Here is a 22,171-nt window from a genome sequence, read left to right as displayed (position 1 = left end):
CTCTTTGCTCCAGATGAGAATAATTAAAACAATTTTAACAAACAGATTTTGGACAAAGTGTTGATCATTTCCATAAATCTGCCTGGCCCCGTCCCCAAAGTAGCACATCATCACAACATTGTAAACAAGGGCTTTGGCACTGCTCTGCTCTTTCTTCATTCGTTCGTCCTTTTCATGTGGCCACGCTCCTTTCGCATTCCATACGCGAATCACTTGTTCTTTTCTGTTAGCGCTGCTCAGAAATGCTGTTCATCTCACTGCCACAGGCTTCAATTATCACCCACTGGATCTAACTCTCATTATCCATTCCAAAGAAAGAGGATTGCAGTCAATAAGAGGTAGGCAAGGGGGGTTAGTTTGATTTCCAAATCTTGATAGATGATATATGATATGCTGTACAATACAATATCCACAACACGAGGCTTCTGTCCACTGTGACCTTGTGTGGGGTGAAAATCAACTTGAATCCCACAGCACCCTATACGATATCACTATAGGATATACAGCTGGTTTCACAGACCCTGATTAGCACTAATTATTATTATTATTATTATTATTTATTTCTTAGCAGACGCCCTTATCCAGGGCGACTTACAATTGTTACAAGATATCACATTATTTCTACATACAATTACCCATTTATACAGTTGGGTTTTTACTGGAGCAATCTAGGTAAAGTACCTTGCTCAAGGGTACAGCAGCAGTGTCCCTACCGGGGATTGAACCCACGACCCTCCGGTCAAGAGTCCACAGCCCTAACCACTACTCCACACTGCTGCTAATCTTGGACTCCTCTGTTAACTTAGGCAAGGTAGTTCAAGAGCAGAGCCAACTGGAGTCTGTAAATGATAGTTAAGTAAGAATAATTCAACAGCATAGCTAATCTCAATGTGACATAAAAAAAAATCTATCTGATACAAAGACATTTGTATCACATCAATATCAGAGCCTACAATGTATTATGACAATGATGTGGTTGTGAATTGTGATACTTGGCTACAAAACTCCTTGTTGCCCAGCAATGAATGACAATACTATGATTTGCAGGGGGTATGAATACACAGTCTTCTTATCGTATTTATGTTATTTATGCCAATACCTTTGTATGTGTTGAGGCAAACTTTGGTAGTGTATCAGCAAAATCATATCAAAATCACTAGTGTATTTTTAGCCAGACCAGTGTCTCTGAGTTGGCGGTTATCTAAATTTTGGTCAGACATGATTTGTCCTTGCTTTTTCCGTGCTGGTTGCCATCATGATGTCAGCGGCAGAGGCTGGGTGATCACGTGGTCACAGACAGTGCTGGCACGGGAGACGCTAGTTCTGGTTCCCAAGCAACTCTTCACATCGAATTTCTTTGAAGGCCGGGGGGATGAGACCCATTCAAAGCACAGAGAGAGGCCAGCTGGAAGGCACTCACACAAACCACCCACGTCTTCTGGCACCAGAGCAGAAAGAGCTGTTTCAAAACATGTGGGCCGCATTATTGGACTACTGAAACGTTATGTAGCTTATATACAGTCATTATGTATATATACAGTGTGTGTGTGTGTATATATATATATATATATATATATATATATATATATATATATATATATATATATATACAGACGTGCTCAAATTTGTTGGTACCCTTACAGCTCATTGAAATAATGCTTCATTCCTCTTGAAAAGTGATGAAATTAAAAGCTACTTTATCATGTATACTTGCATGCCTTTGGTATGTCATAGAATAAAGCAAAGAAGCTGTGAAAAGAGATGAATTATTGCTTATTCTACAAAGATATTCTAAAATGGCCTGGACACATTTGTTGGTACCCCTTAGAAAAGATAATAAATAATTGGATTATAGTGATATTTCAAACTAATTCGTTTCTTTAATTAGTATCACACATGTCTCCAATCTTGTAATCAGTCATTCAGCCTATTTAAATAGAGAAAAGTAGTCACTGTGCTGTTTGGTATCATTGTGTGCACCACACTGAACATGGACCAGAGAAAGCAAAGGAGAGAGTTGTCTGAGGAGATCAGAAAGAAAATAATAGACAAGCATGGTAAAGGTAAAGGCTACAAGACCATCTCCAAGCAGCTTGATGTTCCTGTGACAACAGTTGCAAACATTATTAAGAAGTTTAAGGTCCATGGAACTGTAGCCAACCTCCCTGGGCGCGGCCACAAGAGGAAAATCGACCCCAGATTGAACAGAAGGATAGTGCGAATGATAGAAAAAGAACCAAGGATAACTGCCAAAGAGATACAAGCTGAACTCCAAGGTGAAGGTACGTCAGTTTCTGATCGAACCATCCGTCGCTTTTTGAGCGAAAGTGGGCTCCATGGAAGAAGACCCAGGAGGACTCCACTTTTGAAAGAAAAACATAAAAAAGCCAGACTGGAATTTGCTAAAATGCATATTGACAAGCCACAATCCTTCTGGGAGAATGTCCTTTGGACAGATGAGTCAAAACTGGAGCTTTTTGGCAAGTCACATCAGCTCTATGTTCACAGATGAAAAAATGAAGCTTTCAAAGAAAAGAACACCATACCTACAGTGAAACATGGAGGAGGCTCGGTTATGTTTTGGGGCTGCTTTGCTGCGCCTGGCACAGGGTGCCTTGAATCTGTGCAGGGCACAATGAAATCTCAAGACTATCAAGGCATTCTGGAGCGAAATGTACTGCCCAGTGTCAGAAAGCTCTGTCTCAGTCGCAGGTCATGGGTCCTCCAACAGGCTAATGACCCAAAACACACAGTTAAAAGCACCCAAGAATGGATACGAACAAAACATTGGACTATTCTGAAGTGGCCTTCTATGAGTCCTGATCTGAATCCTATCGAACATCTATGGAAAGAGCTGGAACTTGCAGTCTGGAGAAGGCACCTATCAGACCTGAGACAGCTGGAGTAGTTTGCTCAGGAAGAGTGGGCCAAACTACCTGTTAACAGGTGCAGAAGTCTCATTGAGAGCTACAGAAAACGTTTGATTGCAGCGATTGCCTCTAAAGGTTGTGCAACAAAATATTAGGTTAGCGGTCCCATCATTTTTGTCCATGCCATTTTCATTTGTTTTATTATTTACAATATTATGTTGAATAAAAAATCAAAAGCAAAGTCTGATTTTTATTAAATATGGAATAAACAATGGTGGATGCCAATTACTTTTGTCAGTTTCAAGTTATTTCAGAGAAAATTGTGCATTCTTCGTTTTTTGTGGAGGGGTACCAACAAATTTGAGCACGTCTGTATATATATATATATAAATATATATATATATACATACAGTGCCCTCCATAAGTATTGGGACAGTGGAGTCAAAATTGCTATTTTTGCTGTACACACAAGCCATATGAAAATACAATTAAAAGATGAATATGAGGCAAAAGTACAGAATGCCACCTTTTATTTCTGGCTGTTTCAACACATATATGTTTTACCAACTAAGAATAACAGCACTTTCAGAGTCCCATCCCCCCATTTTATGTGAGCATAAGTATTGGGACATTTGGCTCACAGGTGTTTCTAATTGATCAGGTGTTTCCTGTTGCATTGATTGTTCACACATAAAAGAGCTGTGAATGTGTAGTCTCAGTTCTATCCTTTGCTTTTGCCTTTGGAGTCAGTAAGCATAATCCAACATGAAGACTAGGGAGTTGTCTATGAAAGAAAAGCAAGCGATTTGGATGCCAATAGAAAAGAGTAACTCAATTAGAACCATACCACAAAAGTTGGGCATAGCCAAATCAACTGTTTGGAATGTCCTGAAAAAGAAAGAAACCACTGGTGTCTTCAGCAATCAGCAACGACCAGGTCGGCCAAGGAAAACAACAGCAGTTGATGACAAAAAAATGATCAGAGCTGTGAAAAACAACCCTAAAATAAGTGTCAGTGAAATCGCCAACAACCTCCAGAATGCTGGAGACTTCGGCAGCAGAATTACAAAGGCTACACTGCAAGATGCAAACCTCTGATCAGGACCAAAAACAGAAAGGCCAGATAAGAATTTGCTGAAAAGTACAGAGATGAGCCAGTAGAGTTTTGGAACAGAGTTTTATAGACAGATGAGACAAAGATTAACCTTTATCAAAGTGATGGGAAGGCAAAAGTGTGGAGAAAAAAAAGGAACTGCAGATGATCCAAAGCATACCACCTCATCTGTGAAGCATGGTGGAGGTAGTGTCATGGCATGGGCATGCATGGCTGCCTCTGGAAACACTCTTCCAAAGCCATTTTAACATGAGGGAGAGATATTCTACTGAGCAATTATCAATTTTACCTGCTTTTAAAGTCCCTCCCCCCTCAGGTAAAACTGTGAACTCACATTTTTACTCATAATTCTATTAATAATATAACACAAACTAACAATACTGACTTCCTTTGTAACCAGTGCTAAACCTATCAGAGTCCAGCTCAACTCATTTGATAAAATATTGACAACAGTCACCTCTTCAAGAACGGGAACAATGAAGTGAGGAGTCCCCGGCAAGGTGTGAGGCTGGTCTGAACGATCAATCCTCTCAATGACAAGACCTCTGCTTGAACTCTCTCTTTTGCCGGGAACTGAGAAGTTTTGCGGATGGTAGTATACATTATTATAGGTCTATTCCAGTCTTAAATCCCCCTCTTGTGGTGAAACTGTTAATATGCATCACAAATTACAAACTCAGTGTGTGATACCAAAAGTGAATTACATACCTCTGGAAACGGCCCAGGTCTACACTGAAATACTCCAGTTCGGTTTGCATGTAATTACAAATGTGCACCAACAGATGTCAGTATAAGCAAAATAATCATCAACACAAAAGGGAGCAAGACCTATAGACAAGTTATCAATGTCTTCACACAATGTAACACCTGTCCTTGGTCATAGCAATGGTTATCAATAAAAAACAGCATTTGTTTTAAAAAAAAATGGCATTGTGAATGCAAATAAAATATTTATTCATCTTTTATTTTCTAAAATATTTATTATTACAATCAGTGCTTGAAAGCACCCTTTAAACAAAACCTTCAGCTGTGAAACATTCAGAGCCTGTTAAACAATAGCTACAATGAGGAACGTGCCTGCTGGAGAATAAGAGGGACTGAGCAAAGCAGTCTGAGCCATTCCGGGTTTTACTTTGAGATTAATAAGATGCCCATTGCATAGCAGTCTGTTATATTATATAGACTATGCAATGTGTTTAATTAAAGAGGCCTTTGTTATAAGCCCCCCGCCCCCCCAAATAAAACAAATGTATTCATCATTTATAAATCAGTTTATATTAAGCTAATATTAAATCATAACTTCAATGACGCTTAACTAAAAATCTAAGTTGAAACCTGTAAGAAACTAAGTCAGGCCGACAATCAGTGTAGCCGAAACTTGGTTTATAAACTTTACCTAAACGTGGAACGCATCAAACTGCTGGGAGTCATTTCTTAATCATTAAGGAATTCTCCTTCCTTCCCTCTAGAATAATTTATAATAAGGGGGATTGGCAGGAAAATCCCTTCATTTTTTATTGCATTGTAATAGAGTGAATAATATGCATTCTATATCCAACTTCAAAACAAAGAAAATGTCCCTCTGTTTGTAAGAAAGGCTGCCATTCTTTTCCTTCTTAGTAACTACCCCACCAAAAACACAAGGGAATTCCTCCATCCTGCACTGCGGTTTACAAGAACCAAACGCTTGGAAATGAGCACGTTTCCCCGGAGACGGAAGTCCGCAGCCACACAGGAAGTTCATTCACTGCGAGGCCTGTTCTCATGGAGCCAGTCTAGAGCATGCCATTGAGTTTGGTCCACTCGAAGATGTCCTGTTCACACACGATGTCTGAGTTGATGAGGATGTACCGGTCCCCCACGCAGAAGTGCTTCTGACAGGCGGCACACTTGAAGCACTCTAGGTGGTACACCTTGTCCCGCACGCGCATTGTCATCTCGAATGCTCGGATCCGTTTGTCACAGGACGCACACAGCCCATCCTGACCAAACAACCTGCAATAAGCAGAGACGTGTCTGTGAGGATCAGTACTACAGTATAACCCCATTTGTTATCCAGCAGCCAATCAAGATGAAGTAGCTTCAAATTACATCTATGCACCAAAGTTGGCTTTTCCAGTCCTTTCCAGTCCTGGTTGACCCAATTAAACCTCCATCCAGACCTTGAAGTAATTCATTATCTCATTTTACCTCACGACAGCATCCCCGGCCCCCTGCTTTACCTGAGGTAGTCCCTGCGGCACAGCTTCCTCCCCAGCTTGTAGTAGAGCCGGCGCCCCACCTCACCCAGCCGGCAACCACACAGGTCGCAGCTCAGACAGTCCTCGTGCCAGTACTGCTCGATGGCCTTCAAGAAGAAGCGCTCCCCAATGCTTTGCTGGCAGCCCCCACAGGTCAGGAGGGAGGGGGGCACCTGCAGCACCTCATCCACGGGCTCCCTGGACACAGATTAGACATTACAATCATTTACACTGCAGACAAACCAAACACCGTCCACTTTAGCCTTTCATATGCTCACCCTTGCCTGAACTTAATCAAAGTTTATTTCAGTGCTATAACTATAATGTCGCCACCATCATTTTTATTTAATCCATGCCCCTGTAGAGATTCTTGAAGTTAAATTGGCAGTTTTATTTGGTGCAGCCTATATCAAGTACATCAAATGGAACAATAACTAAGAAAGAAAATACTTTAAACACTAAATAGTGTTCAAGTAAATACTATACATGGAATAAAAATATAGCTAGCTATTAAGTAATTAGACAAACAGGAAAGTAAAATAATGATAGAAATCAGACACAATTTTGTAAACTAAATGTCCTACTGTCAATGACCACTAGATGTCAGGGTTTTCAAAATAATTAAATGGAATGCTTAATTAAATGCAAGCCATTCCAGTCCATTATGTTGTTTTTCACTTGGTGTTTATGCTTAGTGTTGCTGAAGGAATGCACTGCCTGTGTGATTTACAGTGAAAACTATTCTCTCTTTTTGAAATATTGTTTTCTTTGTACTCTGTAATATGCTTCCACTGTAATATGACATTTAAAATAGAGCCATTCCAGCCAATCCATGTACCTATTAAGAGGCATCTGCTACCCCAGTGAAAGCAGACATGCAGTACAATAAATAATTTACACCTTTAAACAAAAATAATAAATCATTTATGTTTAATATAATGTAAAACTGCAACAGAGCCAACAAAGGTTTCTATTACTTTATTATACTTAATTGCCAGTGTTTAAAAAAATAACAATTACATTGTTTTTAATACAGTAAAATGTTAATGTTGTGTCACCTGTGCAGTTTCTTAATACTTTTATAATCTTAAGTTATTTTTTACTAATAATAAAATACATTTAAAGTGTGTTACTGTAGATGCAATTTCTTCACTCATTTAAGTGAAAATGACCAATTCAAAAGGTTACATATATCTGAAGACACTGCCTAGTTTATATTATATATATATATATATATATATATATATATATATACACAATACTTTTTAGTTCATAACAAACGACCTGTCTTTTATTAAAAATGTGTCACTGCTTTAATTAATTCCTTTATTAATTGCATTGGTATCAAAGTTTATCGTAGATTAATTAACAAATAACTTGTATTTGTAGTTGGTTTTGGTTTTTAATATGGGTTACAAAGCAAACCCGCAATTAAATTCCTTATAATCGCTTTATTAGAATTTTTATAGTGAAATATGCAAACCCAGATAATACCGCACACATGTAGGCTCCCGGTATGCATTCAGTTAAAAGTTAATAATATTAAGTTTTATTGGTATAACCCGAACAATTGTGTTTAAACATGCAACTCCGTTTTTATTATTTAATTAGCTTTTCATCTATTTCGTGAAATAATTTCGAATTTATTTCACAAACTGCAAACTCCTGCACAAAAGAACATAAATGTTTTATTGGGATGTGGCCATCGAACCAAGGTGTAAATACAGGTGATCCGGGCACCAATGAGTTCTGAGGGACTTTTCAAATAAGCACCACAAAACCAGCAAGAACACCACTGCAAAACCAGTGCATGTGTTCTAAACCATTACTTTTAAATTTATATTTATATTTATAAAATAATGGCACAATAATGATATCATATTATTACGCTGCCTGTAGAAAAAGCTACAATTAGGGTTTAAAACGCGCGTTTACTTACTCTGTTGTGTCTAAGGTTTTTCTCTCAATTGCCGATGACATTCCCAAAATGTTCCTTGGAGGCGCCAATGCTGATTGCTTGAACAGTTTGTTGTAGCAAAATATACCCAAGCTAGCTGTTTGTTTTAAGGACGATTTTGACTAATGGAAACACTTCCACACATGTTCTGGCGTCATATATTCAGGTTTTTTTTTTTCGTTTACAAAAGTACGTATAAATAAAATGTGCACCTGTTTTGTTAATTTAAATTTAACAAACAAATGCCTGTCCTCGTGGAGGAAACGCCAACCACTCTTCCTTTAGCAATATCTCTATTACTGTGTATTACTTAAAAGGAAAATACGTTATAAACCCGTATATTGATTTAGACTAAATATTTTCAATGGCCGATGATTCTGTATTTCCTGAAGAATTTGAAGATCGCCGCCTTTTCTACACTATTCATTATTTATCCTTGCAATTTTCCTTGCTGCCTGATTTTTACAAATTAAATAATAATAACAACAATACATGTACAAAAATATGTCCATGTCAATTTTTTCTGCCTGATATTTCTCTTGGATATTACTTCCCCAGCTCTCTGCTGACAGCAGGGCAGGCTCTAGTATCAGCTCATGGTATCAGTGTTCTGTACAGAAGGCTATTTTAAATAGCTCGGCCCCTCGGTTTCTGGTTTCGCTTCCTCTTTCCTGATCACGACTACACTGCTACAATTGAAGGAAATCACATTTAAAGAGACAGCGGTAGCGATTTTTAACTAACAAAACGTGGGCCTGCACCGTGTGTATGTTACACAATATAGCATATACCCTGGAGTATCTAGTTTCAGTGCAGAGTGCTCCTGACCTCAGGCCATAGGGACAGTTGGCCAAAGAGACATATTGCTAATGCAATTCTGGTGTGGGGAAAGTATGCAAGAATACATACAGTAAATACTACTTATATTATTATTATTATTTGTTTATTTAGCAGACGCCTTTATCCAAGGCGACTTACAGAGACTCGGGTGTGTGAACTATGCATCAGCTGCAGAGTCACTTACAATTACATCTCACCCGAAAGACGGAGCACAAGGAGGTTAAGTGACTTGCTCTGGGTCACACAATGAGTCAGTGGCTGAGGTGGGATTTGAACCGGGGACCTCCTGCTTACAAGCCCTTTTCTTTAACCACTGGACCACACAACCTCCTAAAATGTATAATTTCTAGAAATTTATCCAAAAAATAATAATTATAGGAAAAATCTTTTGTAGCAAAAGTTTTGCTTTTGTATATGAGGAAAAAAAGTTACAAGAAATACAATTATTTATTTCAGCCATTTTTTATTTTTTTTTAGCAAAACTCCAAAAAATGCTAATTCAAAAGTATTCATACCCTGACAAGGAAAATGAAATTAATATCTAATTGAGGCACCTTTAGCAATAATAACCTCTTTTAAACAATATGTCAATGAGCTTTTGGCATGATTCTTTTGAGATTTATGACAATTTTTCAATGCAAAATTGTTCCAGTTCATTCAAATTCCGAGGCCTTCTCTTGTGCACAGCTTTTTTCAAAGATTCTCAATCGGATTTAGATTGGGACTTTGACTAGGCCATTCCAAAACCTTGATTTTATTCTTCTTTAACCATTCTGAAGTAGATTTTTTTTTTTACCACCCCTGCACTGATTCGGGAGGGTGAAGACGAACACACGCTGTCCTCCAAAGCATGTGCCGTCAGCTGACCGATTTTTTTCACACTGCGGACTCACCCTGCAGCCACCCAAGAGCTACAGAGTCGGAGGACAACGCCCGCAGGCACCCGGCCAGACTACAGGGGTCGCTGGTGCGCGTTGAGCCTAGGACACCCTGGCCGACCTAACACCCAGGACTGAATGACGGGGTGTTCAGGTCAGGATTTAGGTGAGCAATGAGGATAAGCTCTCCTGGTGCTCGCCAGCATTGTACCTGAAATAAGCACCAAATTCAAGTCAAGTGGAAAAACATTTGATTTTGTTTCCTATAGTTTTATCCCCAAGTTTTTACGACTGAGTGTTCGACGTTATGGAGGCTTTTTTTTTAAGAAAACTTTGAAAGAGGAATGCAATTCATTTCATAGTAATAACCTAGCAACAAACAACTGCAAGAATAATATTTTAACTGTTGTTCTGTACCAGCCACTGACAGGTTAAGTGTGATCACCCTGTAAACGCCCTGCTGCTGTTAAAAAGAGTGCCCTTATCTGCTGCCAGAGTCCTGCTCCCTCATTCCTAGAAGGGCTAGAACTGCAGACACCCTGGGCTCTGAGATAACACACCAAGCGCTGTGATAACAAGACACTGGACAGACACCGGGAGCCAAGCATGAGAAACCAAGAAGCTGTTGACTTAGTGAGCTCTTTTATCTAAACTGCTTCTTAACAATGCTTTACAAAGGATTGTGACACAAACATCCCTGGCTGGTAGTAGTTAGAACCCACTGCAATATTGGGATGCCAGGGGGCGCACTGCTAATTCACTGTCATACGTTTCAGCTATTGAAGCCTCGATTCAAATGTTTCCCAGGTTAGCCTCGCTCCTGAGCTAAAGCACAAACCTGCCATAAAAAAATAATGTGTCAGTCTCAGACTTTTAGGCCGGGATTAAGGTGTGCTCACTCATAGAACAGTGCGAGCCTGCCAGCAATGTGCAGGACTGGAGCCATTTTCCATGACCCTGCTGGCCAGGCATCTGGGAGCTCATGCGGACACCTGCAAGTCTGGCCAGTAGTGCTCAAGCTCCTGTGTAGCAAATAATCCTGCATTAACATCTGAGGTATTATTGTCCCTCTATAAAGAATGCTGGAACAGCATGGAACTTCATCATGCAGAAATAAGTTCACACTGAGCACCTCCAGACCTGATTGTATCTGAATCATTCTTTTGCAGTCCACACTGCCTTTATCTTCCTGTAACAGGGATACCTGACTCAAAGAACATGATTTAACATATGTTTTCCTTCCTCTTTTTGTGTTGCTTTCTGACAACCATTGACTTGATTTCAGATTTTCATCTGGCTCGTATCCAAAGTCATTCTGATAAGGATTGTCCATACTTTAATATGTTGTGATTTACAGGAACATTCTGTTTGGATAACAGTAGGATTCTCTACACATCCCTATACAGTACCTTACATGTACAGAAGGCAAAATGGGGATCTGAAAAGAACTACAGGTCAACTGGCGCCAATTTCCTGTTGCTTTACAATGAAACTGTTAAAAGAGCAACTCAGTGCTAATAAATCACTGAAAGGCATTTTTTTTGCACATTTACTTAAATAGCATAACTTAACTGAGCAAAACAGTACAGCTGAAATACAAAAGCATACAATATTGATACATTTTAAAATTATAAAACTGACAAAATGCACTCAAAATATTAAATAGCACTGGCTAACACCTTCACAGCTTCCATTCACAGCTCTGAGAGTGAATACAGCTTAATCCTGGCCTGAAAACCTCCACTGTCTCTCTGAAGCCGCCAAATTGCCTGGTGGTTTTAGAATACGGTCTTGTTTGAGATCACCAAGCTCATTTCATTGACCTGAGCTGGATTCAAAACCCCGGTTTGGAAAAGTAAAAGAACATTGAATTAATTTACTGTACCGACTGCTTTTTCAAACAGTTTTCTTTATGACCGGTAACATATATTTTTTTGTCATAATAAAGGCCCCATATGTACCGCTGAGCCTTTAGTAATGAATATAACGTTAGCCCCACCTTATCGCATGTGCTTCATGATAGCTCATGGTCTCACTCACTCCCCCCCTACCAATCCACAAAGCCAGGCAGGGAGAGCCAGGAGGATGAACAGGAAGTGTTAACAGATCAAACTGGCAAGGGTCGCTGCTGTTTGCTGCCCTGACTTCCTGTCTGTTCCACTTCAGTGTCCTGCTGTGCTCTGATAGGTTGGCTGGGTCCAGATGGCCTAATCTGATAGGCCAGGTTGACCACCACAGGGTAATCACCGCAATTTTTTTTTACATATTTTATTTTAGAGAAGTGTTACCCCTTTCTGCTTTCCCACATATAAATAATTTGCCTAACGTTGTGCATACTCTCCATCAGAGTGGAGAAACACATTGTTATAAAACTTCACATGTAATAACTTCCTGCAAGTGGAAGGACATTTAATCTTCCCCTTATAAAAAGTTACTGCAGGAAAGAATTGGGAAATCATTGTAAAACGATTGAAGTATGACAAAGTATGTTAAAAAATATGAGAATTATATAGTATATTGTGTGAATGGTGAGTGTGGGAATGTAAGGTTGGCAGGGATGGGGTTAAATCTGTCCCTGCCAGCAATCACAGGTATGGCAATTCCCCAGTTAGATGATTGATGCTAACTGGAGAGTGGGCACATGTATAAAATGAAGCGAGAGGCTTTGTTTGCTGGAGGAGTTTGTGCGGAGATGTTTGTTGAACTTGGTAGTGAAGGCTACTGCCCAGCCTATGAGTGTTTCATTTGTTCCTGTTTTTGTGTTTTTTTGGTTTAATAAAGTGTGCAGCAGCACAGCAGTTTTATGTCTCTGGGTCTAACTCTGGTCTAACTATTGACCTCACGGCTGGGTAGCCAGTCGTGAGGTCAATAGTGCTCTACTGGTTTTTAATTTAAGTCATCAGGGTGTAATCCAGAGTGAATGTACAATACAAGAATAATACACTAGTTAGTATAACTCCGATATCTAACACACGTCCATTTTACTGCTATCAAGCTCCGCACCTGTTTTAAACCCTCTTTGCAGGGTGAGCTGACCTTGTGCAGTTGATCTTCCTGCCTTCCACAGTGATTAATGGTGCTGTTTTTTGTTTCTTGGATTTCCCTCCGATGACAAGGCTGGTCTGGCGACTGAGAGCTCAACGTGGTTCAGTCAGCATATTTTCCTGGCTGAACCAAGGAGAGGTACTTGTTAAAAATGTCCAAATTAATACGCACTAACAGATGAGTGAGTGTATTGCCACTGTGTCCCTAGCAGGAATGGGATTGGGAATACTGGGATTGGATGGGTATGGATGCTGAACTACTCCCTCATCCCCCTAAAGGGAGGGATGGTTCAATGTAGAGAAGCATTTATTACCATTGCTTGTGCTATCCCTGCTCTTTCGATAGATAGAGAGGACCTCTGTCTCCAGTATTGATGAGAAAAATTTAAAAACATATTTCTAAACAGTGCATTGAAAGAAAAGTAAAGTGCATTGAAAGCCTGGATCCCTGTGTTGATTGAGTTTAAACAGAAGGGCAAAGGAAGTTTGATTTCCTGTTTTGGCTCTATGGTGCTTAGCAATAACACAAGTTGGGCAGAAAAGTCAGAACACAAAGACAGAGCACTAAAAACAATGTGCAGGAGGGAAACACTGGAATCAGAAGCTTGAACATTTCTTGTGTATTTCTCCTGAATAAATGGATAAAAACTATTTAAAAAAATTAGCTAAAACTGTTCAGTCCATACTTCGGGATAAGCTCAGAGTTAATCTTATCCTTGATTATTTTATCAAGATTTTTTTTTTAAGATGTCAGTAGTGTTATGGTACACTCAGATGTATTACCCACAATCCCCTTCACGTGGGGACAGAACCTGTTTGTTTATTTTCCGATAGAGCAGGCCCCAAAACAGCAATAAGCCTGTACTGCTTCCTGCCTGCCTAATCTAAAAGCAAGTACACAACCCCCTCCTCCAGAACCATAGGACTCTGCAGTGACAGCAAACCAGTCCATAGCAACGTTTAGAGAGCAGAGAGGGCCATGGGCAGTCTAGTCCCAGGGCTCAAAGCACAAAGAAGGGTGACTTCAGATAGAATTTTAAAAGCACTAAAAGGAGATAAACCTTGTCGCTATTTCAAGGGCAGAGGCAGTTTGAGCAGAGTGTAGGAGACACTTCATTACATAGAAAGTCACAATGGAATGGGTTATTACCAAGTCATGTTATTACTGCCGAGTCACTGGGAACCTTTAAAATCCGACTAAACAAAGTTCTGGGATCAGCTACTAGGAACCAAGCATTCGTGGGGCAATTGGCCCCCTCTCAATCGTAACTTTTCTTATGTTCTCGTGAAACTGACATTTGCATTGCCATTGTCACTGTCACTGAGAGTTACCTAATTTGGGATTGATAGGTCAAAGACCCAGCCAGTAACCTGTGTCATTTAATTGGGCAGCTAAGATGTAGCTGTGAGATTGGAGGCAGATGTTTTCATGTTTTGCAACTATGTTATGTTGTGGCAAGTGGCAAGGCTATGTTTTGCTGTAAGTCTAAATGTGCGAATCTGAAAACATTAGCTGTCTTGTCTTGCAGTCAAACAGATTGACTGAACAGACTATCAAAATCTGATATACAGAGCGTTGGGTAGAGGTTTGTTTGCTCTATTTGTAGAGTAACTGAGAGTCAGTAAACTGTAGAGATGTCCCTGCAAGAGGATACATTCTTTGTATTTTCACAACACGTTTGATATTCTATGAAGCATGGTCCTCACTGCTTCTGAGGCCAAGCTGTCAATCCCCAAACTTAAACCATTTGAAACTAGGGTCACTTTATTAGAAACTTTTAGAAAATAAAGCAGAATCGTGACGTGTGTATGGGGCTACAGCACATACATATACCAAAAAAATAAATTAAAAAACATGTGATGTACACATGATTATGTTTATATCACATGTTTAAATGGTAATACCTGATTTATTTTTTTTCCAATCTGGCTTTGTACATTTAACAAGTTTTGACTAGATGACAATAGAAAGAAAACAATGAGTTCTTATGATCTGTAATAAATACACACAATGTTTAATTTTTTTTTAATTATGATTGTGTTAATATATACTGTTATTTTAACGGCTTCAGAGTTGCTACGGTGTCCATTAATTGAAGAAGAAAAAAGTCCTGGTTTTTCACTCTGGGAATCTGTTAACCCTACACACAAGTTTGTGTTTTTTTCTAAAAAGAAAATGTCAATATTCTTTTTTAAAACAATTCAACCGAAAGGGGAACAGAGAGAGCAATGCTCATACCCAGCTGCTATTTTTAGTGGAAAAAGCTGTTCGAAACAGAACAACTTACGGATATGAGTCACTCATCAAACAGAGGCTTCTGTCCTCACCAATGCACCCCCCAAAAATCAGTATTAGTCCTTTAGAAAAACTCCCTTTCAGTACGTGAACGCGTTCAAAGAACTCTGTAGCCACGTTAACTGCTTCCTGTATGTACTTAACCTTTCCGTGCCTACGGAACACAGTTGGGTACAAGTTGTTATTGTTTTCTGTTTTTCCATTTACAACCATGTACACAAAGTAGTGAAATGTAGTTCAAAGGGCTCTCCCTAGATGGCAGAATGAAGCATCATACCTCCCCCTAGTGGTCTTGGCCAGGGAGTGTTAAAGTGTTTGGTCTGCCAAAGAAGCCTATTCTTTTTATAGTGGGTAAGAGATTGCATTCAAATAATTCAATGAAAGTGATGCAAATACATTAGTAAAATAACACAAACGTTTCTGACATATTTAGGCCTCTGAACAATTATGATCTTGTTAGCCGGCTAAGAATAAACCCAAGGAATTAAAGAAAGCTCATAATATTTAGTTTCCAGTTAGAACTAAATAGTATACATAACCAGAAGTCATTTTCTAAATAGCATTTTTTGCACAGCTGGGTCAGATTCCTTGAGGGGATTGTGGGTTATTCTGCTCTCCTCATTCGTGGAATAACTACAGTACTATACATGTTCATGGTGTATCCTCTATATGTATTGCATGTGACAGTATTGAACAGACATATTAATGGAAATGCACCTGAGAGGTGAAATGTTGTTGTTGCTTGCTTGGTTGATTCGCAGTACTGCAGAAACAGAGTTTATGTTAAGCCAAACTAACAAATGCTGCCTATACTCTGGGCCATATTCACAAAGAATTTACCACCCTGAGCTTATTTGTTTTTTGGAACACTAAAAAAAACCTGAAACACACATGGTGCATATAGGAATGCCTAAATCCTTGTTATTTACTGTATGTAGAGCTTTTAACATCTTTAATTTGATTTATTAATTTTTTTAGAAAATAAAAACTAACACTTTAATACAGGGGTGTCCAATCCTGGTTCGGTCCCTCCAGTGTCCCTCCTGGTTTTTGTTCCAACTGTATTAATTGGACCAATTAAGCTTCTAACAAGCACTTTATTTTGGTCCAATTAAGTAATTTAAGGTACAGTTGGAAACCCAAGAGGGACACCGGCCCTCCAGGACCAGGATTGGACACCCCTGCTTTAATGCTTTGTGAATGGCCCTCTGTATTTTGGATTTGGATTGTCTGTTCAACATAGTGACAACCAAGCAAAACGCAATATTTTTCCAGGCGCATGCAGCCAACCTTATTCATGCTACATGGAAACCATCACCCAGTCAGTGGCTGCATTTCAAAAACGTGAAAGTGTCATTAAACTCCGCCTCTGTCCATTTTAGTAGCAGGACACGTTCACAAGGTCAGTTGGAGATCCTGAATTAAGTTTAGAGCCATTGTCCCCTTCAAGGTTCTGAGCAGGAGACCCTGGAGACAGCCGGAGGAAGGAACAGTCCTTCAGGAAAGGAGATGCACTTCCCGGCCTCCCCCTCAACGAGGCCCAGAGCACTCCAGCTAGCCTCCTCACTGCTGACAGCGAGAGGTTTGGATTTTCTGGCTGCCGTTGTGGAAACATGAATCACTTCATCCCTGCTGACAGACACAGATCTGTGCAGACGCTGTGCTTCTGCTACCAGTAGTAGTGGTTAGGGCTCTGGACTCTTGACCGGAGGGTCGTGGGTTCAATCCCAGGTGGGGGACACTACTGCTGTACCCTTGAGCAAGGTACTTTACATAGATTGTTCCAGTAAAAACCCAACTGTATAAATGGGTAATTGTATGTAAAAATAATGTGTAAAAAATAATGTAACTATGTAAAAATAATGTGATATCTTGTAACAATTGTAAGTCGCCCTGGAAAAGGGCATCTGCTAAGAAATAAATAAAAATAATAATAATAATAATAATAATAATAATAATAATAATAATTTAGATTCAGCCCCCCCCCCCCCCCCCCCCCCCAGTAAAAACATGAAATGATAAAATCACCTAGTAAAGTTAGAAAACACTAAAAGAACACATCAGTATTTAAATGTAGGCTTAGGGACAAGAAAGTTGTTTTTCATTTAACCACAAGAGTTATAGAAGTATATTTAACTATGCTGTGGTGTTTCCTTCTTTCCAGCCCCTTGGCTTTCTGGTTGCGTGACAGCAGAAATATTTATCCAGCTTTTTTTTTTTTTTTTTGTATAGTGACAATCTCAAATTGGATTCACAAAAAGCTTTTGAAAACTGTATACGTTTGCAACAGTTTAATACCTTTAAGCATCTCTTTTTTTCTGAGAAATGAATGCAAATCAAATGAGAGGCAAATATAACATCAAAGCCCCCCTGCAGGTAGTAATTCATATTCAAACTTCTGTGTACAGAGAAAACCCATTTGGGGAAACAACAATATACATTCCATGAAGACTTGATGATGACTAAGAGCTTCACTAATAGAGAGCACATACAAGAAGCCAACGAGGGATGAAGCCACTATTACTGAAGGATGGAGCTACTATTACTGTAGTCCTGTGTTACGGTTTATACACAATGGACCAGCTGTGTTTATCACAAGCTCCCAAGCAGGTTTAAATGCAAGGGTAAAGTCTAGACCGAGCGTCTGCAACCTCTTCAGTTCCACGCCAAGTCCTTGTTCCAACCATGTCCTTAAAAATTAGATTGAGCCAACAGCTATGAAAATACCTAATTATGTAATTATACACCTAATAAAGGGTAATTAGATAAGTAATAGTTGAAAATCCATCCTACCAGACTATATTAATGTTTGTTTCACGTAAGGGTATTTCAATCTTTCATTCAAATCTATTTAGTGCCTGGTCTTGTATATTTTACTTCTCTGAAAAATTCTTGAGAATCTCTTTTTCTTGTTATTTAAATCTGATGTTTGAATAAAATTGAGCCACACATTGTGAAACTAACAAAATTCCCCAAATTACAAAAGTGTGCATATTATTATTATTTATTTATTAGCAGACGCCCTTATCCAGGGCGACTTACAATTGTTACAAGATATCACATTATTTTTTTTACATACAATTACCCATTTATACAGTTGGGTTTTTACTGGAGCAATCTAGGTAAAGTACCTTGCCCAAGGGTACAACAGCAGGGTCCCTGACCGGGGATTCAACCCACGACCCTCTGGTCAAGAGTCCAGAGCCCTAACCACTACTCCACACTGCTACCCATATACACTATATATTTAACTGAAGATGCTCATATCCACATAATAAACCTGTTCTCGAGTTTCTTTGCTGAGACCTAGGACTAAAATAAATGATTATTTTGTGGGCATGGATACGTATTCTGTTATACTGTATAAGAGGACTGTACAGTAATTAGATCTTTAGTGCTCCCTTGTGGTTGTGCAAGGATACAATACAAACATAATATATATTTTCAATATAAAAAAGAATACCACTAGTTTATGTAACGTATATATTTAATATTATTACTTTAATATATCATTCATATTGCGACAGCATTTTTCATGTGCTATGGCAGTGACAAAGGAGTTAGTGCTTTAAACAATTACTTAATTATTATCATTATTATTTGTATTATTTTACAGTGTATGTAGATATGCATTTTATGAATTGCTTTTATATTAACTTAAAAATAACAAACCGTTTAATAAGAAAATGTAGCTTGTGGACATTGATGGTTGCTGTTAAAATGTAGTGTGGCTCTCTTGAAATGTACATGTCTCTCAAATATTTTTACTACCAAAAACTAGAAAAATTAAAAAATGTAAAAAACATTTTCCTTTTGATTATCTTTGCTTGAAATGTCACAATGAACTTAATTTATTTCTTCCAAAGTTTCACAAATTGTGGCCAAAAATTGCATTTAGGGTTACTCAGTATACAGGGTGATATGTGGAACAAGCTGTGATTGAATTGGTGGAATACTGTCACAAACTCGTGTTAAGAATGTATCTTTCCTGTATGCTCGTAAATAAATAATTACAACAGTAAGCCACCAGGTGGTGGCAAATTGTAAGATACAAAAAAAGTACACTTGAAAGAAGACTAACAAGCTACACACACAAAGGGATGTGGGCTTTTTTTTTTTTTTTTTTTTTTTTTTTTTGTACATCCATAAAACCACGTTACAAGATTTTTAATATAGTGCCTTTCAAGACAGAGTCTCCTCAGGTGCTGTACATAGGCACAGTCCATCGGAGCTCTTTATAAACACAAATATATAGCAAACAAACCGTTTGAGAAAAAGAAAACCCAACATCTAAAAGGTAACAAACTACTTAGCATTGCCATCTCATTAAAAAGGGGGGGGGGGGGGGGGGGTTATAGAGGTTGCATGTAATAGCAGAAGGCTCTCTCAGCCCTAAAGTGCAGACTAACACTTGGGAGCCTCAAAAGCCTTGCATCTTGAGTGGTAACAGATACATATATCCCATCTAAAAGTGTCCCATAGCAAAAACATAGCAAAGTGTAATAAAGTGTAAAGCACAGAATAGTGAGGTATGGTTAAGCATATTAGTAAACATGGCAAACCAGGGTAAACTATAGTAAATGCAACAAAAATACCATCGTAGACTTTTGTAAGGGATGGTACATATTCAGGTGTCACAGACCCCATCCTAATATTGGACTACCAAATGTTTTTTTTGGTATGATAATGTGACACAGTATGAGATGTTTTGATAGCGAGGTATGAGATATCTTGATAACGCGGTATCAGATGTCTTGTGAGGCCAGTTTCATGACCTGGTTATGGTACAGCTTGGCTAAGGACAATGATAATGCACAGCGCAGTGAGGACCTAGGATCCACTTGTAACAGTGGAATGGGTAACCTTGCTGTTAATCCAGGTCTGTGAAGCCAGCCCCCATAGTTTAGTAAGGCATATAGTCCATTTAGGGTCTTAATTGTTTAAAGAAGAATCTGAAATATTATCTTAATGCAGATTGAACTCAATGTAAAGAGGCCAGAACTATAGTAACAGGTTCACATTTCTTGGTCGTGGTCAAGATTATAGAATCAGCATTTTGATCGATACACCAGCCAATAAGATATTACAGTAGCCCAATCACGTTTATGTCAGTACATTGCATAAATAAAATATGATCACACTAACATGGATTATCACAGTAATTTAAAAGGAAAGGCGTAGCAGATTTTTCCATCTTTTCTTATGGATTCTTATCTGCCATACATACCTAACTAACATCGTGATTGAGATAATGAGTATGTATGACGGATTTTTAAAAATGATGTATTAATTAATTATTTATTTATAATAAGAATGTTCGGTGTAGTCACGTGTTCGTGCTGTTGCATAACCAAACGAGCAAGATGGACCGAATTCCCTTCTCTCGTTTGTAGACTTTCTTATGTCTTATATTCTTATAAGTGTTGTACTGCATACTTGGAACGTGAGTCGTATTTTAACACAGGCGCTCTCTGGGATAGTCTACATGCCAGGACCCTTCTTTCTCTTCAGGCAGAGAAATGCGGTTGCTTGGTGTGTTTCAGTAACACTGAGATTCTTTTTATTTTGTTGATGTGTTTTCAGTTTTAACAATTTACATTTTAATCTCCGTGGAACAAAATGGAGAATATAATTGTTGATATGTAAAAAAAAATCACTATAAATGAAAAATAGTAATAGTTATACTAATACCAGGGGTCGAATAAAAAAAAGATACATTGTATTGATAAGAAAAAGACGTATATCTAATTCTACATGCAGGCATACATACACAAGATCATTTTCAATGTATGTAGAGATACACTTTATAAAAGTACATATTTGTTCAGTAGATCATGAACTTCCATAGCCAATCTTGATTTTTTTTTTTTTTTTTACTGCTTTAATGTATAGAGCCATTTCATTTTTTAAGGTTATATCTAACGGTATTGAGGTAAGCACTCTACGTATAAAGGACTTAGCTAATACAATAATAACATTAACTGTTAGTAAAACGTCTCCACAGTTAAAGTACCATACCTTGTCAATCATAGGACAGGGCTGGATAGGTTTGGAAATTTTAACCAGCCACAGGAGTGCGAATACCAACCCAACGGATCTTGTGTATGCAAATAGTGAGCGAGGTGGTCTGCATCTTCAACATTGTTTTTACAGAAGGCACGGGTGCAATCACATTACCTCTATGGAGTCGTTAGTTTGTAATGCGATTCTCTTGGAGGGCTTGTTGTGTAATGTTCTGATTTTTTTTTTTTTTTTTTACCTTTAGTTACACTGAGATTTCACAAGAGCGTTCCTCTGCAGATGTGCAGCTTAATAAACACAAGCTTTAAAAAGTATAAAATAACGTGTTTCACCAGGATTTTTTTTCTTCAGAATATGTTAGCTCAAAAAGTAACTTCAGGAAAATAATTTTGTATTGTTGTAAGCGATGTTGATGTCATACATCAGACAATTAATAATGAGCTAGTTTAAAACTATTTCAAGACAAAAGCATCTGTTCCTTGATAGAAACACGCATTAGGCAAACGTTCGACCGAGTTTCTAAATATTCAAAAAAAATCAATAAAAAGACAATTAACTAGTTACCCATATTTAATATACAGTATATCCTGTGTTGTTTTTTTTTAACGGTTTAGACAGAAAGTGTCTGTGAATGTCAAACCTTTATTTGAAAAATAAAAATGCACATTAAATATTCCATCAACGCCATTGTAAAATGCACTGTCAAGAGGTTGTGTGCATGCATATTATCATTATCACAGAAGCACGATGCCAAAATGGAAACCTACAGGGTGATCACAAAAGTTTCCGACTCTGCATGTTCCCCGTTTACTACAAGGCCGCTTTAAAACAACAAAAAAAAAAAAACAGCTTGAACTGAGGCTGTTCCTTTTAAACCAATGTCCAATATAATGACACAATTAGAAAAAAAA

The 22,171-nt window shown here is 38.4% G+C and overlaps 1 protein-coding gene across 1 annotated transcript; it reads right to left on the bottom strand.

The window, feature by feature from the left end:
* Positions 1 to 4,927: 4,927 nt before the first annotated feature.
* LOC117434732 (rhombotin-2) lies at positions 4,928 to 8,860 on the bottom strand. Its single transcript, XM_034057360.3, has 3 exons — positions 8,164 to 8,860; positions 6,207 to 6,422; positions 4,928 to 5,979 (listed from the first exon to the last, which is right to left on the bottom strand). The coding sequence occupies exons 1-3, from the start codon at positions 8,202 to 8,204 to the stop codon at positions 5,760 to 5,762; spliced, it is 477 nt and encodes a 158-aa protein (XP_033913251.1). The 5' UTR covers positions 8,205 to 8,860; the 3' UTR covers positions 4,928 to 5,759.
* Positions 8,861 to 22,171: the final 13,311 nt, after the last annotated feature.

This window comes from Acipenser ruthenus, chromosome 28 (genome assembly GCF_902713425.1).
Source record: "Acipenser ruthenus chromosome 28, fAciRut3.2 maternal haplotype, whole genome shotgun sequence".
In the NCBI taxonomy this organism is placed as follows: domain Eukaryota; kingdom Metazoa; phylum Chordata; class Actinopteri; order Acipenseriformes; family Acipenseridae; genus Acipenser; species Acipenser ruthenus.
This window is presented reverse-complemented; position numbering and strand designations above follow the sequence as displayed.